The sequence below is a fragment of the Artemia franciscana genome, chromosome 4 (genome assembly GCF_032884065.1).
Source record: "Artemia franciscana chromosome 4, ASM3288406v1, whole genome shotgun sequence".
Classification (NCBI taxonomy): domain Eukaryota; kingdom Metazoa; phylum Arthropoda; class Branchiopoda; order Anostraca; family Artemiidae; genus Artemia; species Artemia franciscana.
The window spans coordinates 25,699,486-25,715,139 of record NC_088866.1 but is presented as its reverse complement, the minus strand read 5'-3'; the positions used below and the strand labels follow the sequence as shown (position 1 = coordinate 25,715,139).

The window sequence follows — 15,654 nt, the reverse complement described above, 5'->3', positions numbered from 1 at the left end:
GCCCTAAACAATTACCTTAAATCACAGCTTGGAGCAATATAAGGATTATCCATCCTTGTGATGCTCCATGAAAAAAAGAATTCATTTGGTGTAGATTGTGGCTGTTAGATTAGACTCTTGTGGAGGACTCTGCAGCTTCCCAATTGAAAAGGAACTCCTGGCAGAGCCATTCCCTATCAAGGTGGGACTTGAACATGTCAGTTGAAGTAGCAGAAACTGTTTCTTCAGAGAGCTGGTTCCACATATTGATGATTCTTTGGCTGACAAAGTGGCTTCTATGTCTACTTGTGGAATGCTGCATGGAGAGCTTCAATGCATGTCCTCTAGTACCAGAATGCAAGGGCTGTGCAAAGAAACTGGGAAGGGTGTTTTTAGAGAGGATTTTTTTTTGGTTTAAACAATGTCACCCCTTTTCCTTTGGTATGTCAGCATCAGCAGCTTCAAACAACACAGTCTTTCTTCATATGGAAATTTATTCATGTTGCTAACAATCTTAGTGGCACAACGCTGGACATCCTCAAGCAACTTCTTATCTTTTTTGAAGAAAAGGGCTGCCAATGACATTCCAACATCTAGGTGTGGATGTACAAGCACCTTATATAACTTAATAAGAACTCTAGGGTGTTGGCTGGAGATAGTTCTATTTATGATACCAATGGTTATTCAGGTAATTGTTCAGGTAATAGGAACATTGACCAAAGTTTATCCTGGGAAGGTATTTTGAAGTACCTACCTCTGCTACCTTTCCCTTGAGAGGGTCCTGACCTTTAAAAATTTGTGTTTTATAAAAGTGAAACCTTGCAAAATAGATCTTCTACTTGAATGAAGTACAACAAAATTGTTTTCAGCTTCACAACTTTGCTCAATCCCAATTTATAAGGTTTTAAAGATATACAAATACATTTCATAAATTGTGAAAAAAAAACATTGATATGGCTCAGAATTCTACTCAAATAATAGGAACTGCATTTTTCAGAACTAATGGCAGAGAAAAAGCAACTGGTAACTGAAAATTAAGGTAAAATGTTGCCTTGTCAAAATTTCAATAGGTATAAACCTGTTGTGCAGGCAAATTTCAGGGCCCTCTAGAGGGAGAAGGAGTTGAGGTGGGTACTTTAAAATACCTTCAGGGGATATAGTTTAGCCTGTAAACCCATCCCCAAAAGTTTCATTTTCCTAACCTAACCACTCTCTGAGATAGCCAAAAGTCACTAAAATATAATTTTACCAGTATTCTTGCCAAAAAAATTGTACTGAATCACTTTCAATTTAGCCAAGACTCTACCTTCTTCATTCACTTCTTGTGCTATCAATCTCCATGTATTTTCTCTTATTCCAAAATCTTTATATCCTTTTAATTGCATGTTCCAGATTACTGGATGGTTTCTAACAGAAGAAATTAAAATTTCTTTTTTAATTTTATTCATTTTTGTACAGAGCTGTAAAAACTTAGGGAAAATAATTGATTACTTAGCGTGTTCCAGCTGAGACAAAAAGTAACTAAAAGTTACGGAAAAGTTACTAAAAGTAACTTTTTCCGTTCCAGCTGAGGCTATTTAGCAGCTGGAACGACAGAAAAGTTACTTCAAAGTAACTTCTTCAGTAACTTTTGCTAAAGATAGTTAACGAGGATCTTTAGTTAAGTAACTGAACATCATTATCATCACTACAATAATATAAAACTTTTATGATGGCTAACATACAAAAGTTTGAAGACTATGAGCCTTTATGCAGGGAAGAGAATGGAACTGCAATTGTTCAAAGAACCAGTGATGGTAAACAATCTTATTTTGACCTTAAACTGATTTTTAATAAAAAATACATTGGTAAAGTTCAAGCATTAATGTGATCTGCTGGGCATATCTAGAGAAGCTTGGTTGAATAGTTTGTTGGGGATGAAGTCTTCAGGTCTTGCTTTAGGAAGCTTCTAATTAAATTCCTGTAATCCTTGGACAGTTGCTAGCCCATACAAAGTCAGTGGTAAATTGTTTTGTAGCGATGGCATAGCCTAGAGTGAGTAATAGGTCTAATTGTCCAGAAAAAAATGTATATAGTTCAAAGAAAGCTTAGTTCAATCCCACTTGACACAAAGAAATACTGTGTTACTCTGGAAGCTGATTTAAAACATTCAATGATAATTACTTAAGCTAGCCTTGGCTAGATTGAATCCTGTTATTCATTGAAGTGCTTCAAAAAACTTTGCAGTTTATTGGTAGCCTGTAACAACTTTTTAATATTAATTTATAGATACATTTGAGCCCTCCTAGCAAAGTTTCTTGTAGGTTACTCAAGGCTTGAAAACCTAAGCTTAGGAGTTTAAGGCCTGGTGTTGCTGTTATTTTGGTTGGGATAAGGGTCAATGGTGTGACTCTGTAAGTTTAGCCACAGTACACCTAGCTATAATGATTAGCCTACCTGGAGAAATTTTGAGGAAAAACTTCAGAAGAATCAAATGTTTTTTGCACTCAAATGAAGAATCAATGTTTTGTAACACTCCCAGCTACAGACATTGAATCAGGATATCACTTGCTGTGCAATGCTGACCATTGGTCAGCATACAATTTTTTCTTTTTTAAGTAGGCCTAACTTCTTGCTACATTAGAAAATAGGGTCAAAACTAGTAGGTTATACAATTATGCAAAAAAAATGTGAAACTCAAACCCTCATGTATTGCTATCAAAATAGGAATTGAGAAGAATTCTATACATCAATGCATAACAAGAAATCTAAGCTATGCATCAATATGGTTGTTAGGTAGGCTACTTGCATGTTATTCAGAACACACTCAATAAGTAAAGTTAGGTTCTTTTGTGAAACAAACTATGATGCAATTACATTTAAATTAATATTTATATATAGAGGTGGTTAGGTTAGGTATTTGATATAATGCAACCCCCCCCCCTTCCCCTAATGTGCAAATAAGGTTTTGGAATTTAGGCTAAGAGATTGGTTAGATAAAGAGGAAATACTGAGTCCAGTACAAGTGGGATTCAGATTGACATTCAGCACTATTGACCATATTTTTACTTTGGAAATATTGAGATGGAAAAATGGTTGGCTATTTGTATCTTTTTAGACCTGAGAAGTGCTTTTGATTCAGTAAATAGGAGGTTGTTACTTGAAAGCCTGTAAGAAATAGGCTTGCTGTCTTGTTTTGTAGTAATCATAGCAGCTATGTATAGGAGGGTGAAGTTTGTTGTAAAGGTGATGGGGAAATTTTCTAGACTAGTTATGTCTCATTTTGGTGTGAAACAAGGATGTACTTTATCCCAAAGCTTTTCTCCTTGTTTGTTAATGATTTAGACAGTTTTATGAAAAAATAATGGAGCCCCATTTGTATCTTTGGATTGGTTTAGGGTATCATGTATATTATTTGTAGATGATATAGTAGTAGTGGTGGTAATTTCAACTATTTATTCCACAGCCTCTCTGATTCAGGGGTCATTCTTAAAGAATTGGGACAAAACTTAAGATTTAGTATAAAAGGTGAGGTATTAACAAGGGGACAAACCCCCTCATATACATAATAAAAAAATATAAGAGTATAAAAGTTGGTTATGTAAGTTAGTTCTTAAGTTTATGTATATTTTTTACTAATAAAAACGTTTGTTAAAAATTAAAAGTTCTAGTTGCCTTTTTAAATAGCCGAAAAATTGGAGGGCAACTAGGCCTCCTTCCCCACCCCTAATTTCTCAAAATTGTCTGATCAAAACTAAGAGAAAGCCGTTTAGCCAACAAAAATTAATATGCAAATTTCATTTTAATAATTTATGTGCAGAGAGCCAAAATCAAAAATGCATTAATTCAAAAATGTTCAGAAATTAAATAAAAAAAACTAGTTTTTTAAACTGAAAGTAAGTAGCAATATTAAAACTTAAAACAAACAGAAATTACTCTGTATATGAAATGGGTTGTCCCCTCTGCAATTCCTTGCTCTTTATGCTAAAGTTTGATTCTTTGCCACAATTCTACTTTTTAAAACAATTAAAAACATAAGCGTAAAGAGTGAGGGATTGCAGAGGGGACAACCCATTTCATATATGGAGTAATTTCTGTTCATTTTAAGTTTTAATATTGCTCCTTACTTTCAGTTTTAAAAAACTAGTTTTTTTTTTATTTAATCTTTGTTTAGGGACTAAGCATAGGGAATCATGTTTGAGGAGTTAGCTTGGTAAGAGTTTATTCATGGGTGTTTCTGAATTTATAAAGTGTTTGAAAGTTTGTTTGCTTGTTTAAGTTGTTTGGAATTAGGTGCTTGTATAAAGTTGCATGTGTTTGCTATGGCCTGCAGGCTTTTTTGCAAATAAATCTTATCTATGACATTTTGCCTTTTTTTTATCAAATAAATATAATACAGAATTTGTAGAACAGACAGAGAAGTTGAACAAATAGGCAGAACAATAAATGTGTTTTTATTCCCTTCACTGCCTGTGTCAATAGAAAAGCCAGGGATTTACTGTTTTCATTCCCTGGAAATTAGTCTTATACCTGGTTCCAAAAGTGAGATTGAATTTGTCAAAGCTTGGAGGTTTATTCCTCCTGTCTGTTTAAAGAAAACAGATGCATAATTGAAGTTTTGTTCATTTCTATCTTACATTTCATGGGCATCCATGGTATTTCTTCCTTTATTAATCTGTCTTGTTTCTTTTCTGCAGGATTTTTTTGTCTCATTTTTAGTAAGATACAAATTTTTATTTACAAATTACTTAAGTAAAGCAGTTCAAAACAGGGATGATACGTTTTTATTGACAGTGAAATATAAAATTATTTAACTGGATATTTTGAACACATATACAGTGTTCATCATCAGCTAATCTACAAATTACTTATACTAGAAGCACATTTTTAAGACTTTGACCTAACTTAGGATCCCTTGTTCTAAAGGCATGATTGAATTTCTTGAAGCTAGAAATTTCTTTTGTGGCAAATTCAATGGTAAATATTTAGTTCACCCTTTTTCAACTTAATAGTGGTAAAATAGGTAAGATTGTAAATTTTTAGTGACTACAATATATTTCACCCATTGCTAATTGCAGTAGAAAGGAAAGTCACTAGTAAGGACCCCCAAAGAATTATTTCAGATTATTTTAAAAAGGCTTTACTACCCATAAAGCTGGCATAACTGGAGAAGGGGCTTCTCAGGAATTAATGACTTTAAAAGCTATACATTATACATAAAAATGCACATTTTTATGCAGAAAGGCAGCAAGTTATTTATTACTAATCAACTACAGCAGGTATATCTATTGCTTTCTTTAACCATCAATAAAGATAAAATGCATGCTGAAAACTGAATGCTCTTTGGAAACTTTCTTTAGACACACTACTTGTGAGATGGATATCAACAAAATTCCAACAGGGTTTGTATTTACTTAAGATTTACAAACAAGCATATTGAATGCTTAATTTTGTGATATCCTAATCTCTAAACAGTAAACTAGATTCCTTACATTTCCTAATAGTTTTCCACCAGCTCATTTCAGCAAAATCATTTGTAATGACAATACACCCTTTGCTTGGGTGGCCTGGCCTTTTCAAAAATGAAAGACAACTGCTAGTAGGCTAAGCTAGTTCTGCTTGAAATTTGCTATATGAGTTAAGGTATCACTGAGATGGATTATGTTTTTTGCCGCATTTTTAACTGGATTATGAAGCCCATCTCTAAGTTGAACAAAAGATGAATTTTATCCATCTTTTGTTGGTTTCACAAGGATTTTAGTTGAACTTGAATCCTTGTGAAAATGGCCCCTAAGAAACTTTAACAAGATATTAAAAACTTCAGGGTGAAAAATGAGTTATTAAGGAGGGGGAAGCTACCCTCATTTATGAATCATTTAAGAATTTACTGTAGCTACTAGCCCCTGACAAATCTTGGAAACACAAACTTTAGATGTCAAGTATAATAAAACAAAGATGTTATTATCCTTGACATTGCAAGTTACTCAGAATTACAATGGACACCACCAAACTAAGCATTTATGTTTGCACTAATTTGTTGTAAATTCAGAAAAGCAAGTTAATGTTTACATCCCATCAGAAATTTGTAATTTTGCAACAAGCCAACAACATCATCCATAACCAAAGTTATAAGATGCTTATCAATGCATTTCTGAGGAAAAAAAAAATATTTGATGGGAGAATTTTCTGCAGGAAAAATTCTCCACAAAGAGGAAATTCTAGCTAGGAAAAGTTATGTGATTTGATTTCCCCTCCACAATACTCTGCTCTTTATGCTACAGTTTGACCTTTTGTTTTAATTCTTTAACTCTTGAAACACAAGGGCCATTTAAATAAAATCAGAAACTTTTAAGTCCTAAAAAACTGTTTCTATGTAATATAAAGGAATAACAAATTATTGGCTTTGGGTGAAACTAATGTTACCAGATAGTACACAAGAAATTGGGCAACATCATTCTTTTCCAAATTGGGTTTTGTTTAAAATAATATGTATCTTTCAAGAAAATCCTGACATTATGGGAATGATGGGAACCATTTTCGGAATTAACATATCAAATAGCATGGAATTTGGCAAAATACTTTACGGAATTTTCAAAACTGTAATTTTGGAGGCCAATGTTATCTATGAGTAAATTTATTAATGCCAAACCTGAAAAAATTAATTCCAAGAAATTAGAAGTTTATTGTACAAAGACAGTGATAGGTGATGTAGCCTATATGATTATTTCTGCTATTTAACCAACATTCTTTCTTGGGAAAAAAAGAAAATAACTAAATGAAAACCATAAAATGGCCTAAACTCAAAAACATAGTCAAATAAAGAATATTTCTGCTATTTAACCAGCAAAACAAAATTAGCTAAATAGAAAGCATAAAACAGACCATAGCCAAAAGCCAGGAAGCAAAAAGAGACTTGTTGGTTGTACAGGCTGTCAGGTATTTAGTCAAAATGTTCCTATTGGGTTAGTTGGTCTATACATATGGTAAACTTTTTCTTCAAATATGCACATCAAAATAAAGACTCACAATTATTGTATACAAGATGACATCTTTGTATACAAGATGATAAATAACATCATAATCGCAGGTTACAACAATAAATGACTTTGTAGCAAAACAAAATAATGTATTTTTAAATAAAATCAGAATCCTACTGATTCTGACCCATAAATGGTCAGAATGAACCATAAAAAACTGTTTCTATGTAATAAAAAAAATTACAAATTATTAGTAAACATAATACTTGTCTCCACTCCAACATTCATTTATACATATACCCCACAATAGAGAAAATGGGGTAGCTAAGTAGTAATGCTATTTGGCAGTTGCTGCTAAAGTGTCAGCAGCTTTTGGAATTCTATTTAATTGTGCTATTGGCAGCTTTGGAACTTGTCCATACCTGAATATACAAGATTGTGTCTAGAAAAATAATAACTTGCAAGATTAAATTGAATATTATATTACAACTTACCACCATTTTTCTTCATTTTTATCTGATCCTACATCAGTATCCATTATTTCATCAATAAGCAACTGTAGAACTAAATAATGTTGTGGCATTTCTGATGTACCACTGGCAGAGTTCATTGTATGAAGATTTGAAAAAAGCTGTAAAATTGTAAAATCTAAAATTGTTTCTAGCTGAGATAATCTATTGAATTTTTGAAGTTATTTGATATTTTAGGATTTTGTAAGATATCTGTTTCAATAATAGTGAGTGTTTTGAAGAGTATCAAGTATTTGAGATGAAAGGAATGCATACAAAGTCTATAGGTTCAGTTATTTTTGTTTTCTACCTATCAAAAGACAACAGTTTTTGAACAGCCATCAGAAGAGAGAAATTTCCCTTCACAGAAAAATCCTAAATCAGCCATTGAATTTTTATGCACCCATCTCTATGCTATATTTTTCATGAATTTTGGAATATTTGATGGAGGCTGTAAAATTTTGTTCCTTTATTGGGCTTTGAATAAATCATTTTTATCTTGGACTGTCGTCTCAAAGAAAGCCTAGATTTAATTAGAAGCAAATACAGTAAACTGAAACCTGTGTTGTGACTACTCTGCTTTATAAAGGTTAAACTTGGTGAATTGAATATTTCAAATATATGTCATCCACTTTGCTCTAAATTAAATCCTACCTGCAAGTTTCTGTTTCTTTCTCTTGTTAAGTTTAGGTCATGGGCCTAAGTATGAGCCTGATTTGGTTATTAAACAAGTTTCTGAAAATCATATTGCCCTAACAACAAAATGTTCTGTGTTCACAAATTAATGCCCAAGAAAACATTTTTAATTATCATGAAAAATTGGCATTTTTTATATAGCTTATACCTTTGATCTGATACAAGTTTAACCTATTCATAAGCAAATACTATAAAATTATGCAAATAAATAAAAAAACAAATTCCATAAAAATGAAGACATGAAACCCTTACAATTTTCTATGAATAAGCTGAAATCAGTCAAGTATAAAATAAAACAAAATCCAGGACAAAACCAAAGTCTTTCTGCTATGCTAATTCACAAACGGCACTAATTTACAAAACTGTAAATGGGAGGGGGAAGGGAATGTATTTTGAAAATCTGAGGAGGGGGGTTCCTTGATGGATGTACCAAAATATAGCCTATATATTTCAATGAAAATTCCCAAAGTATTTTACCAAATCTAGGGGAGCTCCCTCTCATTTGATGCAGATCCATTATTAAAAAATAATTTAGTAAGCTCAAATACTTTTAAAGATAGCCTAGTGAAAAGGCCATCATTTGGAAATTTTAACTAGCCTAGTCTAAAATTCTAACCTTAATAGTTCAACTGAATGTAAGAAAAAGATAGGCCTAAGCCAAAGAGTTTCAATAATCAACACTACTGTATGCTATCTCAGACACTAATGCACTGAAATTAATATAGAAACAGGATATTTAAACCAAATCTAGGTTTAATGCCAACAGATTTATTGCAAAATTAATACCTTTCCATAATGAATTTGGCATTAAGTTATTTATGCAGCATTCTGCTTTTCTTTTTGTGAACAATTTAGGTCAATTTTATACAATGGGTTAAATTTAAGATATAGGTTAGGCTAGCCTAATCAATCAGGAAACAATGGAGAAAAAATGATGGTAAAATTCTAGTTTAGATACTTTTTGCTATCTTGGCAAGAGGTTATGTTATTCAAACTATACCCAAGACAAACAAGTTTAAACATGCAACTAGCCTAGAATATCCTATTCATACACCCCTAGAGTGTATCTAATTTTTTTGATTTCAAGATCAGTTTCAGAATATTCTAAGAGTTTCCTCTACTGGTTAGAAAATATTCTAAGAGTTTCCTCTACTGGTTGGCGGCCTTAGGTACAATATTTACAAGGACTTATGCACAGGAAGTTATTCTAAATTCAGACTAAATGAGTCTAAAACAAATGTTATCAAAATCTTGGGCGTAATATTTTTTTCTATCTGAATAAGACCTTAGTTACTTCAAAAGCCGTTCCTGGTGAATATAAAATTCAAGTAACTTCTCTAGTTACTTTAAAGTTACTTGATTTTTCACCTGGAACACCCTCTCTAGCCCAAAATTTATCAAGTAACACATTCATCTTCTTCTTCAAATGATAAACAGATGACGTTCGAAACCAAGAAGGGGATTGGAAACAATAACTTTTGAGTGTTTTGTTGATTTTGGTTTGGTATGGCTGTTCGAGATCGGCAGCTCTTTCTGAAATTAAGCAAAAAAAAATTTTTTAACTAAAGTAAGGAGTTAAAACTTAAAACGAACATAAATTGCTTCGTATATGAAAGGGGCTACTTCCTCATCAACGTCCCGCTCTTTACGCTAAAGTTTGGCTCTTTCTCTCAACTCTACTTTTTAAAACAATAAAAAAAACTGTAGCGTAAAGAGCGGGACGTTGATCAGGAAACAGCCCTTTTCATATACGAAGTAATTTCTGTTCGTTTCAAGTTTTAATGTCTCAGTTAAAAAACTTGTTTTTTTGTTTAATTTCTGAACGATTTTGAATCAATGCATGTTTTGATTTTGGCTCTCCGCAGAGGAATAGTTAAAACCAAATTTGCATATTTTTTTTGGCTAAATGGCTTTCTCATAGTTTTGATCGAATGATTTTGGGAAAAAAGGAGTGGGGGAGGAAGCCTAGTTGCCCTCCGATTTTTTGACTTAAAAAGGAAACTAGAACTTTCAATTTTTGCGAATGTTTTTATTAGTAAAAGCTATACGCAACTTATAAATTAGCTTACGTAACGACCTTTTGTATTCTCATGTTTTATTACATATATGAGGGGGTTCACCCCCTCGTCAGTACCTCGCTCTTACACTAAAGCTTAAATTTTGTCCCAATTCATTAAGAATGACCCCTGAATCAAAAAAGCCGTAGAAAAAATAGTCGAAATTACTAAAAATACTTTAGCGTAAAGAGCGAAGTATTAGGAGGAGGTGAGCCCCTCATACGCGTAATAATTTCTGTTCGTTTTAAGTTTTAATGCTGCTCCTTACTTCCAGTTGAAAAAACTTTTTTATATTTATTTTTTTATTGTTTTTTTTATTAATGCTAGAAATTCCTGTGCTCCCTTCATGGAAATTTTCTTCCCCATGACGAATTCCTCGATGGAAAGTTCCCCAAATGTATCCCCCAACATACCCCCCTCTTCTCAACCCCTCACCCCAACCAAAAAATCCCACTGAAAATGTCTGTACACTTTCCAATAACCATTACTATATGTAAGCACTGGTCAAAGTTTGTAACTTGTAGCCCCTCCCACGGGGACTGTTGGGGAGTAAGTGGTCCCTAAAGACATAGTTACAAGATTTTTCGAATACGCTGAGTAAAATGGCTATCTCAGAATTTTGATCCATTGACTTTGGGAAAATAATTAGCGTGAGAGGGGGTCTAGGTGCCCTCCAATTTTTTTAGTCACTTAAAAAGGACACTAGAACTTTTCATTCCCGTTAGAATGAGCCCTCTTGCAACATTTTAGGACAACTGGATCGATACCATCACCCCTGGGAAAAAAACAAACAAACAAATAAACACGCATCCGTGATCTGCCTTCTGGCAAAAAATACAAAATTCCACAATTTTGTAGATAGAAGCTTGAAACTTCTACAATAGGGTTCTTTGGTACGCTGAATCTGATGGTGTGATTTTCGTTAAGATTCTATGAATTTTAGGGGGTGTTTCCCTCTATTTTCTAAAATAAGGCAAATTTTCTCAGGCTCGTAACTTTTGATGGGTAAGACTAAACTTGATGAAATTTATATATTTAAAATCAGCATTAAAATTCAATTCTTTTGATGTAGCTCTTGGTATCAAAATTCAATTTTTTAGAGTTTTGGTTACTATTGAGCCGGGTCGCTCCTTACTACAGTTTGTTACCACGAACTGTTTGATCTAACGGCATCAGCTCAGCTCATTTAGCTTTAAATACAAAAGAATATTTATTAATAAATAAATATTATTTATAAATTTTATTTATTAATAAATAAAAAAGAATTTGAAATAAATAAAACAGGATATGAACAAATAAATTTAATTGAAGCAGTCTTTGAGGCTTAACACTTGAATTTGCAACTAAAAAAAAGAAATAGCAGTTTCAACAGACTTTTGTATAATTTGGTTGGTAATGCTGAACACAGAGATCGAACTCGAATGCAGTATTACAACGCAAAGTCAACACTAGGACCTTAGTGGTCATAAAGCGTCGTTAAGCCTATACAATACAAAATGATGATCAGTTTCCATCTTTCAGGTAACTCAGTCTGCCGAGGAGCGGCAAAAATACTGTAAATTAAAAAACTTATAAAGTGTTTTTTTCCGTAAAATTTTTCTTCCTTCTAAAAACCATCTAACAATTTCGTGAATTAACAAAAAAATTTGAATCCTTGTTTTAAAATACATGTAAAAACTGTGCCTCAGATTTACGATTTTCAGTCAATAGTATTTCTATGAAGCTGTGAATAATAGCAGTACTAGCAAACATAGTAGTAACATAAGTAGTTGCTTAGGCTGTAGAAATATTGGTAGGACTGGAAGATTCAGATTAATACCCTAAGGCAATGCTGGAATAATGTTGATCCACAAGTGCATATAGTGATTTGATTCAGTAGTGTGAATAGTAGCAGTACTAGTGCGTATAGTCGTAGTAGAAGTAGTAGTAGCTAAGGTTACTGTTTTTATGCCTGTGTATCTGACTTTGTGTATTAGTGTCTGTGATTTTGTCTCTATCCCTCTTTGTGCTTGTATGTTTGAGTGTCTGTTTGCTTGTCTCTGAATCTGTTTGCATGCCTGTTTGTCTCTCTTCGTGTTTTTGTGGGTGTTTCTCTCTCGTTCTCTCTCTCTCTCTCTCTCTCTCTCTCTCTCTTTTGTCTCTCTCTCTCTCTCTCTCTCTCTCTCTCTCTCTCTCTCTCTCTCTCTCTCTCTCTCTCTCTCTCTCTCTCTCTCTCTCTCTCTCTCTCTTTTTTTTTTTCTCTCTCTCTCTCAATCTCTCTTTTTTTCTCTCTCTCTCTCTCTCTCTCTCTCTCTCTCTCTCTCTCTCTCTCTCTCTCTCTCTCTACCTGTGCATCTGAAAGTCCATTAGCCTGTCTTTGTGTCCGTTTGCGTACCTATGTGGTTGACTTTGTGTGCTTGTATATGTTTTTTTTACTGTTTCTCTTTGTGTCTGTGCGTCTTTGTGTCTAGTTGCCTGTCTTTGCGTTTGTTTGCATGCCTGTGTGTCTGACATTGGGTTTTGTGTGTGTGTTTTTTGTCTTTCTCTCTCTGTTCCTGCGTGTCTCAGCGTCTGTTTACCTGTCTCTGTGTTGGTGTGCATATATGTGTGTCTATCTTTCCGTGTGTGTGCATTTTGTCTCCATCTCTCTCTCAATGCCCGAGTTTTTGAGCCGCTTTTTGCCTGTATCTGGATTTTTTTGCATGCATGTGTGTCTGAATTTGTGTGTTTGTATTTTTGTCTCTCTCTCTCCTTCTCTGCCTGTTTTTTTGTCTGAGTCTCTGTTTGCCCGTCTCTACGTCCGTTTGCATACCTCTCTGTCTGAGTTTGTGTGTTCGTGAGTGTGTATTGGCTCTCTCTTTCTTTGTGCCTTTGTGTCTAACCGTCTGTTTGTCGGACTTTGCGTCTGTTTGTATGCCCGTGTGTCTGACTGTGTGTGTTTTTTTTCTCTCTCTCTCTATAACTATGGGTTGAACATCACTTTGCCTGTCTCTGCGTCCATTTGCATGCATATGTGTCAGACTTTGTGTATGTTTTTTCTCTCTTTCTCTTTGTGTTTCTGTGTGTTAGCGTCTATTTGCTGATCTCTGTGTCTTTTTTCTTGCCTATGTGTCTGACGTTGTGTGTTTGTGTGTGTGTGTTTGTCTCTCTCTCTCTCTCTCTCTCTCTGCCTTTGTGGCTTAGCGTGTATCTGTCGGTCTCTGCGTCAGTTTTTATGCCTATGTGTCTGAACTAGCTCAAAAAATTTATAAGTAAAAAAAATTGAGTCCTAAAATGATATAAGTAAAAAAAATTAAAGTTAAAAAAATTGAGGGGGCACTTGGGCTTTCAAGGCGTCTTTTGTTATCGGATTGAAATCTGGGGACACAGACTCATGTGGAAGCCCATTAATGAAAAATCGATGTGCTCAGGACCATTATATTGCAAAAAGAATGCCTGGCCGATTGTAGACATTACTGTTTTTGGAAATCAAAACAAGTTTCATTGACCATCAAAACAATATGTCTGTAAAGCAAGCATCTCAAATCACTTTGGTGTGTATATTCTCAGAATGAATCCAAAAAGGCACCCAGAAACAAACCACCAATAGTATTTACCATATTTTTACCTCCAATTGAAAAGTCAATTGCAAAATTAACTCAAAACGATATACCGACGCTTAATATCAGTTGGCTCGCATCCCAGAAACAATAAAATGATTGCTTAGAATGTATTACTAAGAATATAATATCATCAATGATTTGCTTGCTCAGGCAACCAACATGTTTGTAGTTGACTAATTCTTGGGTCTCATATTCTTGGGTGCTAAAAATTGAATTGCTCAGTTCAATTTATATCTGCCTAAGGTGTTATAGCACCTTCAAATTTTCTTCCAAACTTTCAGTTCTACTTACAAAAGCCTGGTAAACTTTATTATTTCACAATCTGGCAAATAAGACACTAAAAGCGAAAAAAAGTAGACCTGTTAGTTACCTAAGTTTTGTTAAATCGAACGAGACTCTAATGAGAATTCCTTATTAGAACACTTTTTTGTGTGAAATACACACTTCTTACCTCAAAAGTGGCACAGAAGAGGGTATGCGTAAATATTTGACTTGTACTCTTTTTGAGCAAAATTCACTTTTTGGCCCTAGTTTATGTTTTCACTCTATTTTATGTTTATGTTTCACTCTTTTCAGACTTTTCTATTTGCAACGTTCTTCTTAAGTTGGCAAGATATTTAAATTCTAGCTAATGTAGCGAAGTGGCAACATTCAGGAACTGGGAGTAGATGGGTATGTTTGAATGTAACCGTAGAATTTGGGCTTGGGAACATAAGATAATTCACGATAATAAAAAAAAAATCATCTAAATTTTTTTTGAAGAATTGATAAGCCTATAGGAAGTTCAGTTAGCCTACTTTCTCCCAATGGCTTTGTCTATGCCTGTAGCCTAAAACCACCTTGAAATCTGTTGAATCCTGGACGATATGACAGATTACGCCCCCTACAAGAAATATAAAAGCTTTATATCCCAACGTTTTGTAACTTCTGCTTTAAATAATGATTGAGAGTTTAAGTTTTGTCTAGGCCTAGGCTAGCCTACATGGGTGTTTTTCTGTGTCAATCAGAGGGTTAATTTGTTGGTAAATCTCAATTAGGTAAAATTCTAGTTAATTTACTTCTTGCTATCTCAGAAAGGGTTTCGGTTAGGAAAATGAAACTTTCAGGGATGAATCCACAGACTAAGGTATGTCCCAGGAAGGTATTTTGAAGTAACTACCTCCACTCCTTCTCCCCCTAGAGGGCCCTGACCTTTGATGACCTTTAAAAATATGTGTGTTATAAAAGTGAAACCTTGCAAAATTGATCTTCTGCTTAATTAAAGTACAACAAAATTGTTTTCAGCTTCATAACTTTGCTCAATTTCATTTTATAAGGTTTTAAATATATGCAAATACATTTCCTAAATTAAAAAAAAAAACATTGATATGGCTCAAAATTCTACTCAAATAACAGGAATTGTATTTTCAGAACTGAAGCTGGAGAAAAAGCAACTAGTAACTAAAAATTAAGGTAAAATGTTGTTTTGTCAAAATTTCAATAGGTATAGACCTGTCATGTAGGCAAATTTCAGGGGCCTCTAGAGGGAGAAGGAGTAGAGGTGGGTACTTTAAAATACCTTCCCAGGATATACTTTAGCCTGTAGACCCATCTTTGAAAGTTTTATTTTTCTAACCTAAACCCTTTTTGAGATAGCAAGAAGTCAATTAACTAGAATTTTACTGCAACTTTTTTTTTCTTACCAAGCCTTAGCTCAGTCTCTGCTTCTAGTGCCTTTTGTCTGGTGTTTCTGTCAGAATTCTACTGTTGCATTTTCTACTTCTACCACCTGTAGAGATTTTGAAATTTCACCACACATCTTTTATATTGATATTGTTTGAAAATGTTTCTTCAATTAATTTTTTCCATCCTTCTCTTGTTTCTTGGAGAATAATCT

General features: G+C 33.7%; 2 protein-coding genes across 5 annotated transcripts in view; one reads left to right on the top strand and one right to left on the bottom strand.

Annotated features, from left to right (window-relative positions):
* The window catches only part of LOC136026208 (uncharacterized), a 46,853-nt gene extending 45,295 nt beyond the window's left edge, over positions 1–1,558 (bottom strand). For 2 of the 3 annotated variants that reach the window (XR_010617240.1, XM_065702542.1), the window contains exon 1: positions 1,286–1,470. Coding sequence is in view for 1 of the 3 variants with exons in the window: in XM_065702542.1 (XP_065558614.1) it covers positions 1,286–1,427 (142 nt within the window). In the remaining 2 variants the exon portion in view is untranslated. Of the gene's footprint in view, positions 1–1,285 lie in introns of all 3 variants that reach the window. The other variant, XR_010617241.1, reaches the window with a different exon arrangement.
* Positions 1,559–14,297: 12,739 nt separating this feature from the next.
* LOC136026205 (mediator of RNA polymerase II transcription subunit 31-A-like) overlaps positions 14,298–15,654 on the top strand; it is a 31,989-nt gene continuing 30,632 nt past the window's right edge. The window contains exon 1 of one of the 2 annotated variants that reach the window (XM_065702535.1): positions 14,298–14,450. In XM_065702535.1, coding sequence (XP_065558607.1) covers positions 14,447–14,450 — 4 coding nt within the window. In that variant the 5' untranslated portion in view covers positions 14,298–14,446. The remainder of the gene's footprint in view (positions 14,451–15,654) is intronic. The other variant, XM_065702536.1, reaches the window with a different exon arrangement.